At 54.2% G+C, this 24429-nt stretch overlaps 1 protein-coding gene across 1 annotated transcript in view; it reads left to right on the forward strand.

Annotated features, from left to right (window-relative positions):
- The window catches only part of CLIP2 (CAP-Gly domain containing linker protein 2), a 55634-nt gene extending 31579 nt beyond the window's left edge, over nt 1-24055 (forward strand). Inside the window, exons 7-16 of the mRNA XM_065892651.1 lie at nt 628-688; nt 6810-6914; nt 8565-9500; nt 11724-11781; nt 14272-14355; nt 15321-15477; nt 17008-17167; nt 18873-19064; nt 19352-19414; nt 23331-24055. Coding sequence (XP_065748723.1) covers nt 628-688; nt 6810-6914; nt 8565-9500; nt 11724-11781; nt 14272-14355; nt 15321-15477; nt 17008-17167; nt 18873-19064; nt 19352-19414; nt 23331-23342 — 1828 coding nt within the window. The 3' untranslated portion in view covers nt 23343-24055. The remainder of the gene's footprint in view (nt 1-627; nt 689-6809; nt 6915-8564; nt 9501-11723; nt 11782-14271; nt 14356-15320; nt 15478-17007; nt 17168-18872; nt 19065-19351; nt 19415-23330) is intronic.
- Nucleotides 24056-24429: the final 374 nt, after the last annotated feature.

Below are 24429 nucleotides of genomic sequence, written 5' to 3' on the forward strand. Positions count from 1 at the left end.
GAGGGTGGGCCCCACCCTTGCAGCAGGGCGTTGGGGGCCCTCCACATCAGGGAGCAGCCCAAGCAGTGGGGGCTGGGGCTCTGGGCCCTGATTTGGAGGGGAGGGAATGAGAATGGGGTCAGTAGGGGAAGAAGCCCACCTGGCCTCCTTCCCCACAGACTGTTCCATGCGACATGTCTGTTCCCTGCTGTGATGAAAACAGCTGTTAGTGCTTCCATTTACTATCCATTCTGTTATTTATTTCCATAACCACCCTAGCGGGGAAGGATGCTGCGTTAAACATTCCTATTTTATATGTGTGTGTGTGTGTGTGTGTGTGTGTGTGTTTTAATTATTTTTTTTTTTGCAGAAGGAAGGATTTATTTCTTGCAGCAAGTAAGGAGAACACTGGGGATATTTCCCAAAGCAGTGTCTATTTTAGAGAAGCCAGTGTTCTCTGCGTAGAGCATGGATCAGTAAATTGGGAGGGCTGGATGTTTCCAGGAACTTGGGGCTCTGGGCAGTGTCTTCTGCATAATCTGAGTGTGGACTTTGGGCCACCTGTGGCCTTGGCTCTCTCTGCCACTGCTGACTTGGCAAAGCCCACCCCTCTGGGTGAAGCTCACTCAGCCCCCTCTCCCCCTGCAGGAAGGTGGAGGACCTGCAGTTCCGAGTGGAGGAGGAGTCCATCACCAAGGGAGACCTGGAGGTAATGGTCAAAGGCCCCCCCCACCCCAGGCTTGCACCCCAAGCCCAGCCCTCGAAGGGCAAATGGCCATGAGGTCTAGGCAGCAACTCTGGGCCCCCTGGGAGGGGGCAGGGGGTATTGCAAGGAAGAAATGGGGAAGGGTCAAAGATCATACCCCGGGGGGAGGTGGCGGTCATGAGAGACTCAGGTGTCAGAAGTGGGAATGGCGCAGCTCCAGGAGCCCCAAAGGGGCCATGCTTCCTGTGTCAGCAGCTGGGTGGAATGGACCCAAGGCATCCACAGAGCTGGGCCTGAGGACATAGTGGCCAGGCTCCCCCGTCCCTTCTTTCTTGGGCAGTAGCCCTAAAGGTGTTCCCTGGGCCCTTTGTTCGTCTTGAATTCCACGTAAAATTTTGGCTGGAAATAGCCAAATGGTTGAGTCACAGAATTTATAGACGGGAAAACAGGTTCAGAAAGGCAAAGGGACCCTTCCAGTCATGGAACAAGTCAGCAGCCAGTGGGACCAGGACCCAGGACTCCTGACTCCTGCATCCAGCCCGGAAGAATGGCCAGTTACAGCGCCTCCTCAGTTATAGCACCTGGACGAGGGGTCTGGACCTTTCACTCTCACTCTGCAATCCACCCCACCTTTTCTGAGCTGAGGGATGAAGGATGCTCGCATCGATGAGTAAAGCACTTAAGGATCCCTGCCCCCCAAGACAAACACTAGCCCCCCTCACCAAATCATCTGGAGACCACGGGGCTCACTAGGCCTGCTCACAGTTGGGTGGGCAGGAGTGCCTTTCCACTGAGACCCTTCCTGCTCCCTGGGAGGTGACGAAAGACAAGGACTCCCAGAATCGTCAGATGGGGCAGGGGGCAGTCAGTTCAGTCCCTCTCCACACTCTGGTCCTGGCCCTAATTGGCCTTGGGCAGCCTCTTCCTTTCCCTGGGCCTCTGTTTGCTCCTCTGTAAAATGAGGAGGTTGAACTAGGTCAGTGATTCTCAGACTTGAGAATTCATCACCTAGAGGGTGTGTTCAGACACGAAATGCTGGGCCCTGGCCTGAGTGGCCGTTCGGTAGGTCTGGGTGGGCCCCGAGAATCTGCATTTCTAACAAGTTGCCAGGTGATGCTGGTCTGGGGACCATGCTTTGGGAATAACTGCACTAGATCATGCCTGAGCTCCAATGGGAAATTACGGTTTCTGATTTCGTGACAAAGCCGTGTTAAGACCCCTATGACTTCCAACATCCAGCAAAATTGTGCGCATGGCTGTCCTGTCCCTGGATGACCACGGCTCTGGGAGAGACATGTGTGACCTAGGGTCACGGACAGCTGCCCCTGTTGAGGCGGGTTTTGCTGCCTGAGCTTAAGGGATGGATACTGGGGCACAACCTGGTGTAGGGACCCCAGCCTGGTATCAGGGTGTTCCAGTGTACGTTTCCGTCTTAGCCAAGGGGGCAGGTCATGTGGTTATGTTTAGCAGGCTCTCCTGCTGGGCGGCTGCCCTCCTGCAGAGGCTGGGTGGGGGGGGGAGGGGGCTTCTGGGAAAAGCACCTGTGGTTGCAAAGAACAGAGACCCCTCCCGCTAACTCCAGTCATCCGGGGGTTACTGAAAGGCTGCAGGGAAGTCTCACAGCCCCAGTGGCAGGCAGTTCAGGGAACCAGAAGGAGGAACAGCATCAGAAATGAAGCCTATTCTCCCACACTGAGGGGCCTCCCTCTTCTCATGACTCATGGTCAGTCTTTCTGTCTGTCACCGTGTCTGCAAGTCTCCTGGCACATCTGCTCCCTTCTCCCCACACCCATCCTCCTGGATCCGCCCAGCCTCCAGCACCCACTGTCTCCCAGCTGTCCTCTTGAGAGAATCTGATTGGCCCCAGGCTAGCCAATGGGCTGGCCGGCTTTGGATCAGGTGTCCAGCCCAGATCCAATCAGCCTTGGCTGGGAGAGGCGTGGGGGTGGGGCAGACAGTGACAGACAACTAATTCAGGCCAAGGGCAGTAGAGCCCCGTTGCTGCTGTTTTTATTGTGACTATATTCAGGCAACCAGAAGGCAAAAGTCCCTCTCATCCTCACCTGTCTTAAAAGTCAAAATTAAAACCCAGAATACATCCTTGAGCTTCTGGTCCCCCTCCGGCTATGTCACCCCAGTTCTCTGCTTGTCCTTCTCCTGTCCTCACTCCCCCAGCTACCCAAGGTGCCCCATTCCCACCTCTCACCTCCTTCCTGACCTTGAATGTTGGCGTGTCCAGGGGCTCAGTCTCAGTCTACACTCTCCCTGAGAGCGTCCAGTCTGTGGCATTAATGCCCTTTATAAGCCCACGATTCCCTTGGTCCTCCCCTGAGCTCCACGCCAGTATACCCACTGGACATCCCCACCAGGAAGAGCAAGTGACAGCTACCTGTAGTAGTTCCTGGGGCTTCAGGAAAAAACGACCACAATTCGGTGGCTTCAGACAGCACACATTTATGCTCTCACAGTGCTGGAGGCCACAAGTCTGAAATCAAGGTGTGGACATGGTCAGTCCCATGCCTCTCTCCCAGCTCTGGTAGGATGGCTGGAAGCCACTGGTGTTCCTCGGCTTGTCGCCTCATCACTGCCTCTGTCGTCACGTGGCCTTCCTCCCTGTGTGTTCCTGTGTCTCTTCCCGTGACCTTCTCATAAGGACACTAGTCATCAGACCCACCTTAACCCAGTATGATGTCATCGTAACTACTTGCATGTGCAAAGACCCTATTCAAAACGAGGTCACATTCTGAGGTTCCAGGTGGACATGAAATTTGGGGAGATGCTCTTCAGCCCAGGACAGCACCCCCCACATGTAACGTGCCCCAGACAGATCTCTCCGTTTGTTCCTGCCTCCCCTTCACCACGCACCCCCCTTTTCCTTCCCATCTCAGTAATTAGCCCCACAATCCACACGGTTGCTCAGGCCCCACAGCTAAAATTCATCTTGAACCTTCTCTTTCCCTCGTCCTTCCACCAGAAACCCACTTGACCTTGCCTCCAAAATTGTCTTCATCCCCGCCACCACCTTCCTGGACCAGGTCACAGTGGGTGACCTGGGACAAGTTACCCCTCTGTTTGGCCCCTGTGTTTCCTCTCTTGGTCCACACTGAAGCCAGATAGCCTTCAAAAAAGAATCTTTAAAATTTTTTAACGTTGGGAAAAATTTTTAACATAAGTAGAGAGGATGGTATGGTGCACTTCCATTTACCCATCGCCCAGCTTCAACGATGATCAGCTCCTGGCCACTCTTGTGTCACCGCCATCCACAGCCCTCTCTCAGGTTATTCTGAAGCAAACTGCAGACAGCATATGACCAAATCTCTTGAAAACATAAATCAGATCCTCCCCCTTCCCTGCTCACACATCTGGTGGCGCTCCTCTAGATAAAAGCCGGGCTCTGTAGCCCAGGGACGACCCTGGGGACCCAGCCCTGCTCCAGGTGTGTGGGGCTCCTGTCTGAGCTAGAGCACCCCATGCTCTGTCTGAGCTTCCACACGTGCTGGTTCCTCTGCCTGAAACACTCGTTTCTCCTCCACCCCTGCCCTGGTCAGCCGGTTCCTGCTTTTCCTGCAGGTCTCCCATTAAATTGTATTTCTCAGAGAGCCCTTCTCTGCCTCCTTGATTTTGCCTCATCCTCCTTGCTCTGTTCCTAGGCCAAGTCACAGTCTGAAATGGTCCTCACTGGTCATGTATTGTTTGCATCCCTCCCCAGATGTAAGCCCCTTGGGCGGGCCCCTGTCTGTCTTGCTCTCCTTCCTGTCCCCGATGCCAGAGCAGGGCACAACGTGGTGAGATGCTTCTGGAAAACAGGCCGGGGACATGTTTTGTGGTTCTTGAATGGGCGTGGCCTCCTGTTGCCTAATGAAAACGTGTGCCACTCCCTTCTGCCCCCCTGGTGGGGACGTCAGGCAGCTACTTTAGACTTGAAGATACTGGGGTTTTGCTGTTGTTTTATCATCCAGGGGTTTGTGTTATTGTTTTGTGAATCAAATAGCGCCTCGGTGTTATTTTTCCTTGGCATGGGAACGCCCATTGTAAGGGGAAGAGTCAGAAGTCAGAATCAGCTATTTGTTGAGAACTGGCTGTACAGCTCAAGGCCTGGAGGGAGATTAAGAGGGGCGACGCGCCTCTGGCCTTCAGGAGCCACTGGCGCAGTTGGGGAGACTCCTCCCCAATTAGTAATAGCAGCCTTCTGTTATCCGAGGGGCGTCCCAAGGCAGTAACTTTGTGCTTTGGAGTGGGGTAGACACCGTGCGTGCAAGGAGAAGGGGGAAAGCTGTAGGTCAAGGGCTCAGGCCAGGCTTCACCGAGCTTCTGGGATTTGGACGGGGGCAGGGACACAGGGAGTCCCCCGCTTCAGGAGCTTCCGTCACTGCTCCGTGTTGCTGCTGGAAGTCTATGTCTCCCCTCCGTGGAGTCAGGCTGGTTTGGGGGTAGGGAGGCCCTGGCTCTAGAATCTGGAAGTCTGAGGTTTAGGGCTCCTGCTGCCCCAAGTTGCTGGATGATTCTGAGCCTGAGGTCTTCCCCCTGGAGTGGCCACTGTGAGATAGGGAGATAACCGAGATACCCCGTGTTGGGGGGGGGGAGGGGCGGGGCTTGGGTTCTAAAGTTGGCACGTAAGACAGAAATTACATCCTCCCAGGTCGTCCATCTCACCTAAAATCTAGGCTTCAGGGGCTCTCCCCCCGCCCCAAGCTCCTATGGGTTCTCCTGTGCCCCCATGGACCAGGAGGCTGGGAGTTCTGAAAGTCAGAGTGAAGGGTCCTTTTGTAGGGGCTACCAAATGAAGTTGCCCATGAAATTGTGATGCTGGAGGCTTTTCTTGCCCTTGGGGCCACAGGTATGGTATTTGTGATCAGGCTGTGTGTAGTGTGGGTCCCGGGCAGGGTCGCTGTGCCTGTCATCAGAGGAGGAGCAAGGTGACACGGCCCCTGCAAGGCTGGGGTTGAGGCACCACCGTCAGCCTGTAATTTTCTGGAAGAGACCGAGCAGGGCTGTATTTTAGCACTGGGGCATGCTGCCCTCTTGGGGGGAGAGAGAGAAGACACATTTGTTCCTTTAGGAAAATTCACAGGAATATGATCACGGGCCAGAGGACATAAAGGTCTCTATAGCACGAGTATTTCCGGGACGATACCGTGAGTCTACACCGTCACCATTACCCTTGCCCGTGTCGGGCGTATTCTTGGTTTTCACACAATAGGCTACGGTGCTAAGCCCTGCCTCTCCTGAACTGCCGCTCAGATTTGCTCTCACCTCGTCTCTCCTTGGTGATGACGGGATGCGCGGGAGGATGCAGACAGAAGACCCTGGCTTCTCCCTATGGAGAGCTTGGTGTCCAGACCCCTCTGGATACCCTGGGCCTTCAGCCTTCTGCTGCCCTCGCAGATCTCTTAGGGGAAATCCAAATGCCAGCCTGGATGCCCTGAGAATGTCGGGCTTTGTCAGTGTGTGAAGCGGGTGTTGTGAGGCAGGGACAAAAGTGCTCTTGTGCTTTCGGGAGGCCGGGCGTCCTCGGCGGGGCCTGGGGAGTGGGCAGTGCTGGGGCCGGGTTTGGGGCAGGGCGGTGGGAGGCCAAGTCCGGCCTCGGCTAAGGAGGCCTGGCCGGGAGAATCCTGACCGTATGGGTATATTTGAAAACCTCCCATTCAGTCGGTCCTTTGACCTTTAAGACAGGCCTGGGGGCCAGGAATCCTGGGGTCATTTACGGGGGCTTCCTGTATGCAGGATTCTGTGCCTAAAATGAGAAACAGCCCTAGGCTTCCCGATGTGGGCGGGGGGGAGCAGGCTTTGGCTCCTGCCCCGGAGCTGCAAGGGGGAGGGCCACCTGGGGGTGACAGAAGGGATCCGGGTGCCCGTTGTCGCCCCTTCCAGGGGCCGGCTTGGGCAGGGTTGCTGCAGTCTGTGCTCTGCCCTTAAACACACCCAGCGGGGACACAGTGAGGGGCGGGCAGCAGGCCCACCCCGCCCTGCCTCCCCAGACCTCCTCTCTTTCCTTCACCTGCTCTCCTGCCTTGTGCACAGAAGATGACCTGCCTCTCTCTCTCTTTTTCTCTCTTCCTCCGGCTTCCTGTCCCTGTGCCCCTCTCTCCTGTCCCCACCTCGCCACCCGCCCCGGGTGGACCAGACCCAGACGCAGCTGGAGCACGCGCGCATTGGCGAGCTGGAGAAACACCTGCTACTGGAGAAGGCGCAGGCCGAGCGGCTGCTCCGAGAATTAGCCGACAACAGGGTAACCGCCGCCACCTCCTGCCACCAGCGCCTTTGCCTGCTGACGCCCCTTCAGCTGCCCTGTTTTTATTATTTTCTCTCTCTCTGGCCGCTCTCCTCACTTTTTTTTTTTTTTCCTTTTGCACCCCTTCTAGGGAGGTTTAGGAACGTGCTTTTATGCTCCGTGGCCATGTGATGCTTGTTCAGAGGAGGGGGTCTTGGTTCTCTGGGACTTTGCTCCCCAGCTCGTGGACCCACTGGCTGGGAGTGTTCTGTGCGAGCCTCCCCCGCCCCCCCCCCCCATTGCATTGCCATGACCGTGCTTTGTCTTGTTCAGAAATCGGGGGCTCTTGGGAACATTCTGCCCCTTCTGTGGCCAACCTATCCATGCCTCCCTTCTCCCCAGGCTGGGGAAGGCAGAGGTTGGGAGACTGTGGATCCAGGTTTCTTTAGCCTGGAGGGTCTTAAATAGAATGGCATGCGGGGCCAACCTGAAGGACCTGGGGCAGTGGTGGGCCTTCGAGGGAGTGGGGTGTTCCCAGGGCATGAGACTCGGTGTCAGCCCCAGGGTGTGAGTGGTTCCCGGGCCAGGGAAAGCTCTGCGTGGGAGTGAAGTGCCCCCTGATTCCCGGGGCATGGTTCTAAGTCCAGTCTCCAGACCCCGCTAGCCCCTCCACGCCCATCATGCGTGCCCCGGGGGCTGGGCCCCCATGCAGGCACACATCCAAACAGCTGGTCAGCCCAGCGGACAGCCCAGCTGCAGTTCCCCCGGCCATAGAGTTAAGCAAGCACAGAGCAGAGATTGGGGAACCCACCGTACACAGGCTGTGGGCGTAGGGTGGGCGACCACTGGTTTCCGCAGGTCGGCCTCAGTACACGAGTGAGCACGTGTGTGCCCGTGAGCGTCTGGAGACACACACACGGGTCCCTGTCCACACACCGGCCTTTGCCAGGTGACTGCGTGTGCAGTACGCATGCATGTACACGGAGTCTGCTTGAAGAAACCGACCCAGTCACGGTTGACAGGCTGGAGCCCTCCACACCAAGGCATCTCTCTAGGGCTCAACCTGATTAGAAAAACAAAAGCAGGTTTATTGAACTAAAGGTCACCTTCAGAAACAAATTTCTTAAGCTTGTAAAAGATTTAAAACTTTCAAATGTATTGCACCCAAACCTGTGATCACTGACACGGTCGAAGTAGGTTTCTGGTGGGTGGAGCCTCTGATCTCAGAGTTTTCCATCAGAAGGAGGGTCTGGGAGCATTCTTTTTTTTGTTGTTTTCTTCTGCGTTAAACATTAAACCGGACCCTTCTTTGGCCACCCCCTCCAGAAGGCCTCTCTGTGAATCAGCTCATTCCGGCTGGAACTTTGCTAGAGCAGGATAGTACGGAATTCCCTCTGTTGTGTCTGCCCTTTAAAAATAACATGAACTTGAAGAAAGCCATAACCTCAAATAGATGGTTTCCTTTTGCCACCGATTTTTCCCAAACCGCCTAGAGCAGCGGGGACCAGGGAGTCCCCGAGTCACCGGGACACAAGCCGGGGAAGCCTCCCTGGGAGCTGCGGTGGGCAGGGCGGCACCCAGGTGGAGTGGGGCATCCTTCCCTTCTCACGGCCTTCCCCCGTGCCCTCCAGCCGGCCCGCTGACCCTGGTCTCCCTCTCTCCCGGTAGCTGACCACGGTGGCCGAGAAGTCACGGGTGCTGCAGCTGGAGGAGGAGCTGAGCCTGCGGCGCGGGGAGATCCAGGAGCTGCAGCAGTGCCTGCTACACTCCGGCCCGCCACCCGCCGATCACCCCGAGGCCGCCGAGACCCTGCGGCTGCGGGAGCGGCTGCTGTCCGCCAGCCAGGAGCACCAGAGGGAGAGCGGCATGTTGAGGGACAAGTACGAGAAGGCGCTGAGGGCCTACCAGGCGGAGGTGGAGAAGCTGCGGGCGGCCAACGAGAAGTACGCGCAGGAGGTGGTGGACCTCAAGGCCAAGGTCCAGCAGGCCACCAGCGAGAACATGGGGCTCATGGACAACTGGAAGTCCAAGCTGGACTCGCTGGCCTTGGACCACCAGAAGTCCCTGGAGGACCTCAAGGCCACCCTGAACTCGAGCCCAGGTGCCCAGCAGAAGGAGATCGGGGAGCTGAAGGCCGTGATGGAGGGCATCAAGATGGAGCACCAGCTGGAGCTGGGCAACTTGCGGGCCAAGCACGACATCGAGACGGCCATGCACGTGAAGGAGAAAGAGGGCCTGCGGCAGAAGCTGCAAGAGGCCCAGGAGGAGCTGGCCGGGCTGCAACAGCACTGGCGGGCCCAGCTGGAGGTGCAGGCCAGCCAGCACCGGCTGGAGCTGCAGGAGGCCCAGGACCGGTGCCGCGACGCCGAGCTGCGGGGGCGTGAGCTGGAGAAGCTGGACGTGGAGTACCGGGGCCAGGCGCAGGCCATTGCGTTCCTCAAGGAGCAGATCTCCCTGGCCGAGAAGAAGATGCTAGATTATGAGCTGCTGCAGCGCTCGGAGGCCCAGAGCAAGCAGGAGGCCGACAGGCTGCGGGAGAAGCTTCTGGTCACTGAAAACAGACTCCAGGCTGTCGAGTCCCTGTGTTCGACCCAGCACACCAACGTAGGCGGCCACCCCTCCTGCCTGGCTGTGCGGGGACCACGGACGGCAGCGGTCCGGGCTCGAGGGCCTGGCTGGGGAGGGTCTAGGCATCTACTGACCTTTTATTTCCAGTCCAGGGAAGCGTCCTCGTTGCCCCCAGGAGCACGCCGTGCGAGATCGGAGGGCACCTGGCTCAGAGGAGGAGGTCCTTCCATTAGAAGGGCAGCAGGCCCGGGTGACTGTGGGGCCCCAAGGCGGTCTGAGCTGACCTGGCTGGGTCCCCACAGGCCAGGCCTGGAGAGATGTGTATCTAGGCACAGGGAACGGCCTTCTTCCCAGTCCCCAGACACGTCCTCCTGTGCAGGCTCCTGGGCCTCCCCAAGGCACCAGTACCAGATGCACTGGCACTGGGCTGGCAGACGTGTGGAGGGCAAACCCTGCCCATCTCCAAGGCGAGCACCGACCTAGGGGACCCGAGGGCGGCCCCCACCTGCTGGTCCTGATGAGACTGAGCCGCTTTCCCAAGAGTGGGGTGGTCCCTGGAGCGGGACCCTGGAGAGGCTGCTGCCATCGGAATCAGCTTCGCTCCAAATCTAGAAGCCCCAGCTGAGCATGCTGGGGAGGCCAAGACCCCGGGTAGCCTGGGCGTGTGCTCCGGCGGGGGCAGGAAGGGCCTTATGAGTGGCTCTGGGCACCACACCGGGTGCAGGCCCTACGATGCCCTATCTCACCTGGACTCCTTCAAGGTCCATATAGGCTTCGTTTCATAGACGAGCAAACTGAGATTCCGAGGCAGAGTACCTTTCCCAGGTCTTCTTGTCCATCAGTGGCAGAGCTTGTGTCCAGCCCCACTGCCTAAGGGCCAGCAGGGGATGCCCGGGATGACAAAGTCAAATCTTACACGATAGGACAGCTAGCAGCAAGACCGTTGCCTTTTTATTAGCCATGGGGGTTCCTGAGCTTCTGGTTCCCTTTGTACACTTAAACCAGCATTTAACAATTGAGCCACAAGTATTCAGGAGTTCCACGTACAGGGGGTGCCTTTTTTTGTAAAAGGAGCTCTGCCCGTGTCACACCTTGAGGTCCCACTGCACCGGCCTTTCTGCCCCCTTCTCCCAGGGAGGGACCAGCAAGTACTCTCCCAGGATGCTGGGCAGAGAGAAAAGGAAGATCCTCAGGTTAGCTGTGTACGCATGACCTGATTGGCCGCTCGGGCAAGGAGGGTCAGGCCTGGGACCCCAGGACCTGGACTCCTTAGCAGGGGAGGTTTGGGGCTGCTGTGGTTCCACAGGATGGCCTGCCAAGGAGTGGGTGGTGATCTCAGGAATACCCATCTCTTGATTTCCACACACGTGGGGACTTGGTGTGGACCCACATGCCTCCCAGATTCAAAGGTTTAAGTCCAGGGACAACTCAAGTTTTGGTCTCGTGTAGTAAGTACGGGAATTTGGAAAAATTTTAGTGTGTGCCTCATTCTCCCTGCAGTGTGTGTAAATAAAGATCTAGGAAGCTTAGTTAATCGCAACAGACTGAAACTAAAGCAGGGCTTGGGATGTATGAGCAGAAGTATGAGGGGCAGGTGGATGGAGGTGACTGCCTGCTCAGGTCTGTGCTTCCCTGGTATGCAGTGCTAGAATCTGGCAAACTGCAGGCTCAGGGGACAGCCAACTTGGGCAGGAGTCCAGAAACTTCTACCGAAAGGCAGCAAGGAGCCTGCTGATGTTTGCCACGCAGATTTCTTTTTTCCTTGGTTGATCTTTTCTTCTTTGGCTTCTGGATTTATTTTTTTTTAAAGATGTGTTAGAGAGAAAAGAAGTAGCATTTCTTGAAGTCCCTCCAGGAGCCGACCCTGGTGCGTGCCCTGCACACGCTGCCCCATGGCGGTCAATTCTTGCTTTATGGACGGGAACCAAGGCCGGGAGTCTTGCCTCTGGATGATGGTGGAGACAGAGTCCCAGGACCAATCTCTGTAGGCATCCCAGGGAAGGAGACATCTGTTTAATATAATAGGCGTTTGCACGAAGGAAAGGGTAGGAGGTGATCACGTGGAAGCTACATAAACAGCCTTCCGGGGCCCTGGGAGCAGAGGGGGTCCTCTTGTCAGGGAAGCTAGCCCAAGGACATCTGTGCCCCCTGCTTCATCGAGCCCCTGAGAGTTTCCTTGAATTGGGGAGAGGTGGGCTGGCTGGGGCTGAGGGCCGAGAGGGGGAGACGAGTGTCCCCCTTACCAGGCTCTCCTTTCAGATGATTGAGTCCAACGACATTTCAGGGGAGAAGACGAGGATGAAGGAGACTGTGGAGGGTGAGTGGCCGCTGGGCCGGATGAGATGCGGGGCTATGGGGAAAGGCTGGGCGGTTCTTCCTCTGAGCTGGGTCCTGCTTTGTTTTACATCACCTGGCGATTGGTGAGAGCCGCCTACTGCATGCACCAGCCACTCACCCACCAGGGGAAGAGGGCGGAGGCTCAGTTTATTGAGAACCTGATTGTATGTTTGGTTTTGTTATTTTTAAAATAGGTATAAAGTTCAGATTGTTCAAAGGGCATATGGTGAAGCATCCTCTATCCCCTACCTAGTTCCCTCCGCAAAGGCACGATGTTGGCCAACTCATGTCTCTTTTCCAGAGATGGTTTATGCACATACAAGCACAGAGGTAACACAGATGGTGCCACACTTCCCACACTATTCGGGCCCCTTACTCTTTTTTTTGGCCACGCCATGCGGTTTGCGGGATCTCAGTTCCCTGACCAGGGATTGAACCTGGGCCACGGCAGTGAAAGTGTGGAATCCTAACCACTAGACCACGAGGGAACTCCTTCGGGCCCCTTACTTCTTTTTGCCCATTTAATAATGGATCTTGGAGACTGCTCCCTGTCACCACATTCTTTTGTATGGTGCAGAATATTCCATCGTGTGGAGCTACCGTCGTGTATTTAGCTGATGGATCACGGCTTGTTTCCAGTTTTTGTCTGTTACAAACCCTGCTGCAGGAAATTACCTTGCCCTCCATCAGGCTCAACCCGGGCCATCGGCAGTGAAAGCGCAGGGTCCTAACCACTGGACTGCCAGGGAATTCCCAAGGCTCAGCTCATTTTTTTTTTTTTTTTTTTTTTCTCTATGCGGGCCTCTCACTGTTGTGGCCTCTCCCGTTGCGGAGCACAGGCTCCGGACGCGCAGGCTCAGCGGCCATGGCTCACAGGCCCAGCCGCTCCGCAGCATGTGGGATCTTCCCGGACCGGGGCACGAACCCGTGTCCCCGGCATCGGCAGGTGGACTCTCAACCACTGCGCCACCAGGGAAGCCCCTGGGTTTATTATTTTTAAAATGTATTCCATGGTTTCCTCTAGTACCTTTTTAAGTTCCATTTTCTATGTTTAAATCTCTGATCCATCTAGAATTCTCTCTTCTATAAGGTGTGAGGTAAGGATCCATTTTTATTTTTTTTTCCCAAGAGTACCCACTTATGCCAGTACCAGTTTTGAAAACCTCATCCCCTGCCTCCACTGATTTGAATTAACCATATTGACCATCTTTAAATTCCATCGGGTAATTGGCTCTATTTCTAGACTTCCGATTCCTTTCCAATGACTTGTCTGTCTCTTCATGTGCCATTTCTACAGTGTTTTGAAGCTTTGTTTATATTTCAGTTACTGGCAGGGCTAGTCTTCCCGTTCTGGTTTTCCAAAATTCTCTCGGCCATTCTTTTTTTTTTTTTTTAATCGAGACAAAATTAATGTAATTAAAATTAAAATTAACGTAAAATAAAATTAACCATTTTAAAGCAAACAATTCAGGGGCGTTAATACATTCACAGTTTCGTGCAACCGCCTCCTCTATGTAGTTCCCAGACCTTTTCGTCACTCCAAGAGGAAGACGCATATACAGTATTAGTCACTGTCTACTTTCTCCTCACTGCGGCTGCTGACAGCTGCTAGTCTGCTTTCTGTCTCTGTGGATTTGCCCATTCTTGATGTTTCATATAGATAGAACCATACAATATGTGGCCTTTTATGTCTGGTTTATTTCACTAGGCATAATATATTCAAGATTCATCTGTGCTACAGCACATGTCAGTGTTTCATTCCTGTTTATAGCTGAGTAATGTTGGCATCGTATGCATCGCCGCATTTTGCTTGTCCATTCACCTGTCGATGGGCATTTGGGTTGCTTCCACCTTTTGGCTCTTGTGAATAGCGCTGCATGCGCAGGTACTTGTTGAGTACCCGTTTTCATCTCTTTGGGGTATATACTTAGGAGCAGAATTGTTACGTCATATAGTAATTGTGTGTTTAACTCTTTGAAGAAGTTTTTTGCCAGACTCTCTTGGCTAGCCTTGCTTACTTTTTCCAAGCGATTTTAGAATCAATTTATCTAGCTACACAAAAATTACAATCTGGCTGGTATTTTTATTGGTATCGTGTCAGATTTATAAATTAACTTACAGAAAGTTAATACTTTCTAGCACTTTCCGTGAATCTTTTTCATGACTGTTCTGAGGCTGTCCAGTATTGAATGCACATGGCCAAGTGACCTGGGCACCATTACTATCCCCATTCTTCACTTGAGGAAGCTGAGACTCTTGAGAGTTAAGTTGCCTAAGACCACATAGTATTGGTGCCTCTTCTTCAGGGTGGGTTACCCAGAGGGACCACTGGAATGAGGAAGAACTTGGACTCCTGAGGCCAAGTGTGGCCCCATTTTAGGGTTTTGATGGAAGGGCCACCCCCTCACCCACTGGACCGCGGTGTTGGCCCTGGAGTATTGATGGCCCCTCATCTCTCCCTTCACCCCAGGCCTGCAGGACAAGCTGAACAAGAGGGACAAAGAGGTGACAGCCTTAACATCCCAGACCGAGATGCTCAGGGCCCAAGTAAGTGGTAAGTCTCCCTCCTTCAAGGCAGATGCGGGGAGCTTTCTTTGGGCCGTGTTCCAGTCCAGCAGGGGGTGGGTGGTACTGCGTCAGGGTGCCCTCCCCCACTCTGCCTTGAGGAGAAGGCGGCCTGGCCCAGTTCACATGCACTGGGCTTCCACCTGGACAGCAGTGAATGGGGAGCAGTAGCCCACACTCGGTCCATAATAGAATTGGGGGCCCCAGCCAGCTTCTCTCCTCAGAGAGAAGTTCCCTGTGTTCCCTGTGTTCTGAAGCTGCATCGCTAGTTCTCACTTTCTGGGCTTGAAGACTCTTGGGTTTCAGTCTCTCTACCTTTTGATACAGTATTTGTGCACCAGCCCCTAGAAGAAATACCAGGATTCCAGAATCAGGGAGAAGGTCTTTGGCCAGAGCAGAAAGCAAGGCACAGGGAGAATGAGGCCAGAGGGGAGACTGGGGAGAGACGGGGGGGTCTGGAATTTGTGACTTGGTGACAAACTGGCCCTGCTTCTTGTCCGCCAGAATGCCATTGGTGGTGTCCATGAGACGGCCCCCATCCTGGGAAATGGTTCCCACCCCCACTCCTATCCAGTTCCCATCACGTTCACGTGGCATAATTGGTCCCGACAAAGGTCAGTTGACCTCAGATTCCTCCGGGGCCAAGGTGAAGTTTAAGCTTTTCCTTGTCCAGGCAACAGTGTAAATACCCGGGCCCTGTCTCGGGAAGGGTGGACTGCTTTCCTGACACCAGAGGGCCCGGCTACTGTGTGGAAGCTTTGGTCTGCTTTTCGTAGTAGCTGTTCTCGGCCCCTCGCTGCCTGGCCCTACAGGACGAGAGAGGCCCACTCAGTGAAGTGTGTCCCTGTGACCCCTGGGAAACCTGCTCCTTGCCCGGGCCTTGGCCCCCAGGTGGGATAGATTCCCACGGTGATCCCAGCGCTCTCCCTCCTTGCCCTGCCGGCTGGCCCTTAGCACTGGAGAGCAAGTGCAGGTCGGGAGAGAAGAAGGTGGATGCCCTCCAGAAGGAGAAACGGCGCTTGGAGGTGGAGCTGGAGGCCGTGTCCCGGAAGACCCATGACGCCTCGGGCCAGCTGGTTCTCATCAGCCAGGAGCTGCTCAGGAAGGAGCGGTGAGTCAGCCGTGGGCTGTGTGTTCAGACCTGCCTGACCCTCACTCCACCCAGTTAATATTAGCCAGTCTTCTCCCGAGGTGGGGCAGGGATAGACCCGGTGGACAGATGGCTGGCATCACCGATGATCACCATACCGTGCACTGCTAAGCTCCGATGAAGCCTCAGAATCCTTCTTAACACAGTTCTCCAAGCAGAGCTTATAGGAAAGCTTAGTGGTTCCCAAGCATCCTGGGCCCAGGGACTTCTTGAAACTCTTAAAAATTATTGAGGATTCCCACCACCTCTTCCTTGAAGCTCTTCTTGGTTGATGTAGGCCACCGTGAGCTCCTCCGTGCTTCTGTGGTACTTAGGATGGGAGTGGGAGATCAGCAGATTAAACAAGTAGAGATTTATTTTCCTCACATAACAAGAAATCTGGAGGTAGCTGTAGCTGGCATTTGGTTCAGTGGCTCAAGATATCAGTGCCAACACCTTTGTTCTCTTGGGTTCTGCTAGACTCTCCCTCGTGGTTGCAAGGTGGCTGCTGAAGCTCCAGCCATCAGGAGCCATCATTCCTAGCAGGAAGAAGGAGGAAAGGGAAAGGGTCAGTGCCAGCAGACTTCCACTTTGTTCTCAACTACCCATGGCCACCTAGAGAGGGAGTTTTCCCCTCCTCTATAGTAGATGCAAGCAAGGGAAAGAGCTTAGAAGGTGTGTGTTCTTTTCTCCCGTGCTGTGCCCATGGAAGACATTGCTACTTGATCACTGCACTCTTTTTCTGCAAAGCCCAGAATCGTTCTCACCACAGTACTCCAGGCAGCTACTGCCAGTTGATTAAGAGTTGACATAGGAAATAAAACTTATTTGACATCAGGCATTTAAAATGTCTTGCCACATGAGCTCTCTTGGATAAATGTTTTTTTAATTTAACTTTATTATTATTTTTTATTTTGAGATAACATTGATTTATAACATTATATAAGTTTCATATGTACATTATATTTCTACTTCTCTATTATTTAGTTTTTAATTAAACAAATACTATATTCTCTTTTTTAAATTTATTTTATGGAAGTATAGTTGATTTACAATGTTGTGTTGATTTCTGCTCTACAGCCAAGTGATTCAGTTATACGTGCATATACATTCTTTTTCATATTGTTTTCCATTATGGTTTATCACAGGATATTGAATATAGTTCCCTGTGCTCTACAGTAGGACCTTGTTGTTTATCTATATAATAGTTTGCATTTGCTAATCCCAAACTTCCAAATATTCTCTTTTTTTAAAAAAAACTTCAAAATCATTCTAAGAAAGGCTAAGTCCTCTTGACCCTACCATCCCCGAATCCTGGCCCCTCTCAGGTTGTGGTTGGATGGTTTCGGGCCTTGTATTTCCTCTCTGGCCCCTCCTGGCACAGATGCTGTCTTAGTAGCCAGCGTCCCCCCTCAGGGTGGCCAGTCGCCAGGCACTTGGCAAATTGCGGAGCACGGGAGGAGAGGGGCCCATGTGAGTGCAGGTGTTCTGTGCGCCCCCCGCCCCCTCCAGGAGCCTGAACGAACTGCGTGTGTTGCTTCTGGAGGCCAATCGCCACTCCCCAGGGCCTGAGAGGGACCTGAGCCGCGAGGTCCACAAGGCCGAGTGGCGGATCAAGGAGCAGAAACTCAAGGATGACATCCGGGGCCTGCGGGAACAGCTCACCGGGCTGGTACGTGGGGAAGGGGGCGGCCTGGGGATGGCGGACACCAGGGAGGGGCTGGGGCTATCTGCTGTCAGCCATGGAGACTGGTGACGTCCTGGAGCCACCCCAGGGATAGCCAAGTCACAGAGAGCGTTCAAAATCCCCTAGAACCACAGGCAGGGTCAGTGAAGTACCTGGTGAGGGGCTGTGGGCGGCCCCTTTTGTAGATACTGTGGTCGGCTGTGTGTCTGTCTGGGTGATGCAGTGCAGAGGAAGACTTCATAAGAATCTCACCAGTCCAGAGGTGGGATGGGCTACCGGCAGGTGGTGAGCTCACCATCCAGAGAAGTAATCAACCAGAAACCAGCTCCTTGTTCAGGGTCCAACGGTGGCGATTCATGCGTCCATCTCAGGAAGGAGAGGGGAACAGGGGCCTGACTGAGCAGAGTCTCCAGAGGTGGGGGTGCGGTAGGCGAGTGATGCTGGTAGCACAGGACGGAACCATCCCACTCCATCCCCCTGTGGTCAGCCTTCAGGACGAGCCTGTGGCCAGTTTCTAGGCCTGGTCAACTCCAGAGCGTTGACAAGATAGGGTCTGGGAGGACGGGACGGCTGTCAGGGGAAGCTGCTCCAAAGCCCCTTGCTGCCCTCCCACCCAGCCACACAGGCTCAGCCACGCTGGAGGAGATGGAAGGAGAAGAGGGACCTGCAGCCATGGAAGCAGCCCTGGGCCTACAGGGTTAAGGGAGAAGGGTATCACTCTGGCTGCACCCAACTGTGTGTGTGTGGACCACCGGGCCCAGCCGCCCTGCGGCCTTTCAGTCCTGGCAGGTCTGGCCAGCAGGGGGTTGGTTACAGAGCCCTCCGTGGTCCTCGTGGTGCTGTGAGCCTGGGCGTAACTCAGAAGCCAAGGCCCCGAGGCTGGTGTGGATTTGGGGGCTCTGATTCCAAGGCTTTCCCAGAGCCGCGTGGAGGGGGCAGAGCCGCGCTGACTGTCTCCGTGGGCCACAAGCTGGTCAAATTGACACGTGACTGGCTGCCCCTTACCCTAGGAGAGCCTCTCCCATGTCCCCCTGCACTGTCCTCAGTGCCACGGAGCTGCCCCCCTGGGAGAACTAGGGACAGGCTTCGTGGTTAGAAAACCTCCGGAACGAGGAAGGTTTGGGTGGAGAGGGAGGTTTGGGTAGAGGGTCAGAGCAGAGCAGAAGGACCCTGGAAGCACCAGCCCAGGGAGGACAGTGCAGGGAAGCTTCGTGTGGGAGTGAGGAGGCTGGTCTGCCCACAAGGCAGGTGCATCTCCAGGTACCATGGTGGGCTGCAGAGCACTTGGAAGGGAAGGGAAGGCATGTCCTGTTGGGGCAGGGGAGGGTTCTGAGGAGAGGTTCGGGGATGAGGCTGTAGGTCTAGAGGTGAAGAGGAGGGACCCACATAAACAGTGTGGAGGGAGGCGGCGGGGTGCAAGAAGGAAAGAGGGGGAGGAGGGGTCCTGGGTTTCAGGAACTGAAGAATATGGAGCATCTGACAGAGCCCGGGAATTCAGGGCGGGGGCCAAGGAAGATGCTTCAGAGAGGACCCTTAGGTGAGGGAGGGAGGCCTGCGGGGCATCCTGGTGATTCTCAGGCCTGACCCAGAGATGAGGCGGGACACATGAGTTTCCGGCCTAAAGGAGAGACCACCCTCCTGCAACACGTACACGCATGCACACGCTCTTCCTCTCTCCTACTGCTTCCAGGACAAAGAGAAATCCCTGTCGGATCAGAGGCGCTACTCCCTCATCGAGCCGTCCTCGTGCTCGTCACCGGAGCTCCTGCGGCTGCAGCACCAGCTAATGAGCACAGAGGATGCCCTGCGGGACGCGCTGGACCAGGCTCAGCAGGTGGAGAGGCTCATGGAGGCTATGAGGGGCTGCCCCGATAAGTCCCAGGTGAGCTGGGTCTCAGCCAGGTCCTGAGGGGAGAGACTCCGCCCTGCGCCCTGGGAGTCCCAGCCCAAGGGGTACATGGCTGTATCCTGAGGATCTCAGACTAAGGGCGGAGATGCCCTGAGAGCCTGTGTTTCCTGGGGTGTGTCCTGGGACCCCTATGCTGATGGGTTCTGCTCAGAGTTTGGATCCTGAGATGGTCCTGTTGGGAAACCCTCGCCATCTAGTGGACAAACCAGGAACTGCTGCCTGGTGAACCTTGCTCAGCATCTTGCCCTCGACTCTTACAGGCCGCCGGCAATTCCGGTTCTGCAAATGGCATCCACCAGCAAGACAAGGCCCACAAACAAGAGGTAAGGGGCACCCTGGCCCCGGGGAGATGCTCTGCCACTCCCACGGCCCTCCCGTACAGGCCGACTTCTCTGGAGAAAAACTTTGAAAAGCCACCAAAAATACACAGATACATCGTGCAAGAGGCTTTACAATAGGGTCGCTCACAGAGTGGAGCCAATGCAGTCAAACTTGATTCAATTACCATCCTGCTCTTTTAACCTTGTTTCTCTTTCAAAAAAAAAAAAAAGAAAACCTTTTATTATAAAGTAATACATGCCTACTGGGCAACTTTTGGGGAAAAAAATTAAAAATATATAAAGAAGAAAATATTGGGAATTCCCTGGCGGTCCAGTGGTTAGGACTCCATGCTTTCACTGCCATGGGCCTGGGTTCAATCCCTGCTTGGGGAACTGAGATCCCACAAGACACGCAGCGAAGCCAAAAAAAAAAATACCAGTAGCCCTTCTACCCAGAGATGACCAAGGTTAACATTTTTAAGTGATATCCTTCCTCAACTTTGCTAAGCATGTACATGTGTGTATGTGTATGGATGTACAGTCAATCCTCACTGTTCCGTATTTGCAGACTTACCTACTTGGTAACATTTATTTGTAACCCCAAACTCAATACTCATAGCACTTTCCTGGTCATTCGTGGACATCCATGCAGAGTGGAGAAAAAATTTAATCACTGGACATGCATGTTCCCAGCTGAGCTCATACAAAACACCGTGCTGCCTTCTTGTTTAGCTCGTTCTGCAAACAAGTGTCCTTTTCACGGTCTATTTAGTGACATGTTTTTTTCATGCTTATTTTCTTGGTGATTTCCGCCATTTAAAATGGTCCGCAAGTGTCTTGCTGAAGAGCTGTCTAGTGTTCCTAAGTGCAAGAAGGCTGCAGTGTGCCTTCCAGAAAGTACTTTAGAGAAGCTTCATTCAGGCATGCGTTACGGTGCTGCTGTCCTCGAGTTCATTATTAATGAGTCAACAATATATATTCAGTGAGGTGTCTTTAAACAGAAGCACACATGAAACATGGTTACATATTGATCAATCAACGAAAATGTCAGACCAGAGGTTTGCAGTAACTTTGTATTTCCACTGGGAGCAATGGTTCAGTATTTGCTGATTCCGCATCTGTGTGATTCTGTAGAATAGAACTCCTGCAAATAATTATTATATGTATATGTATGTGTCTGTAGATGTGTGTACACATTAAGTTTTAAAAAAAATTTATTGAAGTATAGTTGACACTTAGACATTAACTTTTTATTTGGAAATAATTTCAAGCTGACAAAAAAGTGGCAAGAATAAAATTAGCACCTAGAGCATCAGCTCTCCTTTTCCCCAACATAACATGTTGTTAATCTTTTGCCCCATTTGCTTTATCTTTTGTTCTCTATGTGTAGATGTGTGTGTTATATGCATGGAGTATTCTTCTGAACCATTTGAGTATAATTGCATGTGTCATGGTCCTTAATACTTCAGTCCATATTCCTGAGAAAAAGGACGTGATTTTACATAAACACAGTACAATTCACAATCTCAGCGACTTCCCTGGTGGCACAGTGGTTAAGACTCCACGCTCCCAATGCAGGGGGCCTGGGTTTGATCTCTGGCCAGGGAACTAGATCCCACATGCATGCCACAACTAAGAGTTTGCATGCCACAACTAAGGAGCTGGTGAGCCGCAACTAAGGAGCCTGCCTGCCACAACTAAGGAGTCCATGTGCCACAACTAAGGGGCCCACCCCCCCACAACTAAAAGGAGCCCACGTGCCACAACTAAGGAGCTGAGAGCTACAACTAAGGAGCCCGCCTGCCACAACTAAGACCCTGCACAACCAAATAAATAAATATTTTTTAAAAATTAAAAAAAAAAATCTCAGCAAATGTAATGCTGATATGAGATTTATATCCAATCACTCTCCATACCCAATTTCTTCACTTGACCCGAGAGTGTCTTCAAAGCTCTTTCCCCCTCAGTACAGGATCCAGTCTAAGGTTGAGTCAGCTCATTGCATTTACTTATTATGTCTCTTTAGTCTGCTTGAATCTAGAACATTTCCTCAGCTTCACTTTGATTTTTATGACATTGATATTTATTTATTTATTGGCTGCGTTGGGTCTTCATTGCTGCATGCGGGTTTTCTCTAGTTGCAGTGAGCGGGGGCTACTCTTTGTTGCGGTGCACGGGCTTCTCACTGTGGTGGCTCCTCTTGTTGTGGAGCACGGGCTCTAGGCGCACAGGCTCAGTAGTTGTGGCTCATGGGCTCTAGAGCGCAGCGTCAGTAGTTGTGGCACACGGGCTTAGTTGCTCCACAGCATGTGGGATCTTCCCAGACCAGGGCTCAAACCCGTGTCCCCTGCATTGGCAGGGGGAGTCTTAACCACTGTGCCACAAGGGAAGTCCCGACATTGACGTTTTTGAAATACAGTCCTCCCTCCTTTTTTAATAGAAGATTCCTCCTTTGAGGTTTGTCCGATGGCTCCTGCTGCTCAGAGCCTGGTTCTACAACTGAGGCTGGAATACACAGTCAGTGCCACGTTTTCCTCCGGGCATCACGACTGTGGTGTGTGATGTCCGTCTGCCCTTCATTCCTGAGTGAATCTTGATCACCTGGTCAAGGTGTTGTCTGACTCCTCCGCTGTATAGTTGCTGGTTATTTCCTAACGAGCATTCGGTGGAGACCCTGGAAGACCTTGTGAATCCTCTGTTCCTCACCCAGATGTCCCCTGGATTCATCATCCATTCATGAATCTTGCCTGAGCCGGTCTTTACTGTGATGGTTGCAAAGTACCATATAAATTACTATACTGTATTGTATTGTATTATTATTATTTGTTTGGACACGCCGCAGAGCTTGTGGGATCTTAGTTCCTCCACCAGGGATCAAACCTGGGCCCCCTGCAGAGGAAGTGCGGAGTCCCAACAACTGGACTGCCAGGGAATTCCCTAAATTATTTTAATGGAGTAGGTAGTGTGCTCTATATTCAATTTCACCTCTTGTTTTTTTTCACTGAATATTTTCTCTCTTCGTTAGACAGTCTTTGTAAAGTCTGTTTTATAAAATTGTGGGTGGAAAGTTTGTTTCCTAAAACTTCACGGGCCTGACTCCCTTGCTGGGAATGTCTTTGCTGTGTTGTGTTTTAAGAGGGTGCCTGGTGGCCTCCACCCCACAGTTAGCCACTGGCATTCACCCACAGTGTTAGAGAGCCCACCTGGGGCCCAGGTGCTAGCCCGATTAGGCTCTGTCCCTGGCTCGCTGTGTGACCTTTGGGCCAGTGAGGCTGGAGCACAGGAAGGAAGGCTTGTCCTTCCAACTTGGCCAGTGGGACCACGGCCGCAGGCGCTCATGTAGAGACAGGAGAACCTTGGCCACAGCATCTGCCGAGGGCCTGGCCCTGTGAGTGAGAAGCAGAGAGAAAGATGGGCGCGGGGAGGAGGGAACCCTGCACAGGACCTGAGAGCAGGGTGGAGGCACGGAGCTGTAGTGGGACGTGGTGGGGTTGTGTCTGCAGAGGAGCTGCCTGTACCAGGCACCCTGGGAGTTGATGTCCAGACCTTGTGCGGCTTTGTCCTGCAAGGCACACGGGGGTCATCCTGGTTTACAGACGCGAAAACTGAGGCTTGGGGTCTCAGCACCAGTTTTCCTTTCCTCGGATCCAGCCTCCGTGCAGGCCCTCAGAGCTGTCTGTAAAACCCACCTGCTCTCGCCTCTTCCCCTTAATCCTCATAAACTGCTCCCACCCGGCCTCCTCTCTCACCATGGCCCCAACACACAGCGAAGAGACTGCTCCTGCCTCGGGGCCTTTGCACGTGCTATTCCCTTTACCTGGCCCAGGTGGGTCTCCTCCCCCAGCCCCACCCCACCCCCGCTGCCGCTTGTCCCTATGCCCACTGAGACACTTGCTGACCAAGCCCGTTCTCTCTCCAGGACAAGCACTGACCCTGAGGGACACTGTGGAGCTGCCCGGTCCACACCAGAGCCCCTCCAGCCTGCCCCAGCGGCGCCACCTCCAGGCAGGGGCTAGGACTGTCGCTTTGGAGAAGAGAACAGTGTAACAATAACGTACCCACCGCCGCGGACAATCCCCTACCCCGACCCCCCTGCCGGACCAGGAGGCTTCCTCAAGCGCGACCTTCCACAGAAGGCGGTACAGCCCCGGCCTGGCCCCCGGGACCTTAAGCCTGGACGCCCTGGACACCCCGGCGGTTTCTGGAGTTGGTTTGGGGAGGCCGAGGTGATCCGGCCAGGCCCCCTCCCCAGAAGGAGCTGCCCTGAGGACCATCGTGGCCCTCTGGGCACATCCCTGCCCTCCCTTTCTTCCCCTTCTCCTGGGTCCCTCTCAGACCCCAGAGCCATTGTTCCGGGAAGGGGCCAGAGGAGGGCTCCAGCTTCTCCTTCCGGCACCAAGGAGGGAAGTCCAGCCCTTAGGAGCCGGGTGGGGGACCCCCTTTTCTGCAGCTGCTTCCAGGCCAAGGCAGTCCCCAGGGCTTCTTGTCCCCGCATACTGAGCCTCTTTCGTGCAGTGGTACAAGCTCCCTTCAGCCCGTCTGCCCAGTGAGGCCCCAGGTTCAAAGTGCTTGGGAGGCAAGGCCCTTCGTTCCCACCCTGACCCCAACGCACACACGGCTCCGAGCTGCTGGCCGGAGGGTAGTCACCAGGGCCGGGAGCCACAGTATTAGGAAAGTCTGGAAGCCCCTCTCCTTCCTGCACCCCCTACCCCCAGTGACCTGGCTTGGAGCTGGGGCAGGGCGGCCCCAGGGGGGGCCCAGGACTAGGGCTCTGGGTATGTTTTGATCGGTCAGTAATATGCCGTCCCCTGGGTTGACTTGATGTTCCGAAACCGGGCCTGCCACCTGCACTCACCCATGCAGACCCCGACACATACACCCACTGACCCTTGGCACACACACACTCAGAGGGGTCATGCGTGCACACATGCCATGTAGGTGGGACTTTTGCAGTCAGCCACACTCAGACCATGTGGACGCTCACCCTCGGGTTCCAGGACCAAGCCCCAGGCCTGGCA

Source organism: Phocoena phocoena, chromosome 15, assembly GCF_963924675.1.
Source record: "Phocoena phocoena chromosome 15, mPhoPho1.1, whole genome shotgun sequence".
NCBI classification, from domain to species: domain Eukaryota; kingdom Metazoa; phylum Chordata; class Mammalia; order Artiodactyla; family Phocoenidae; genus Phocoena; species Phocoena phocoena.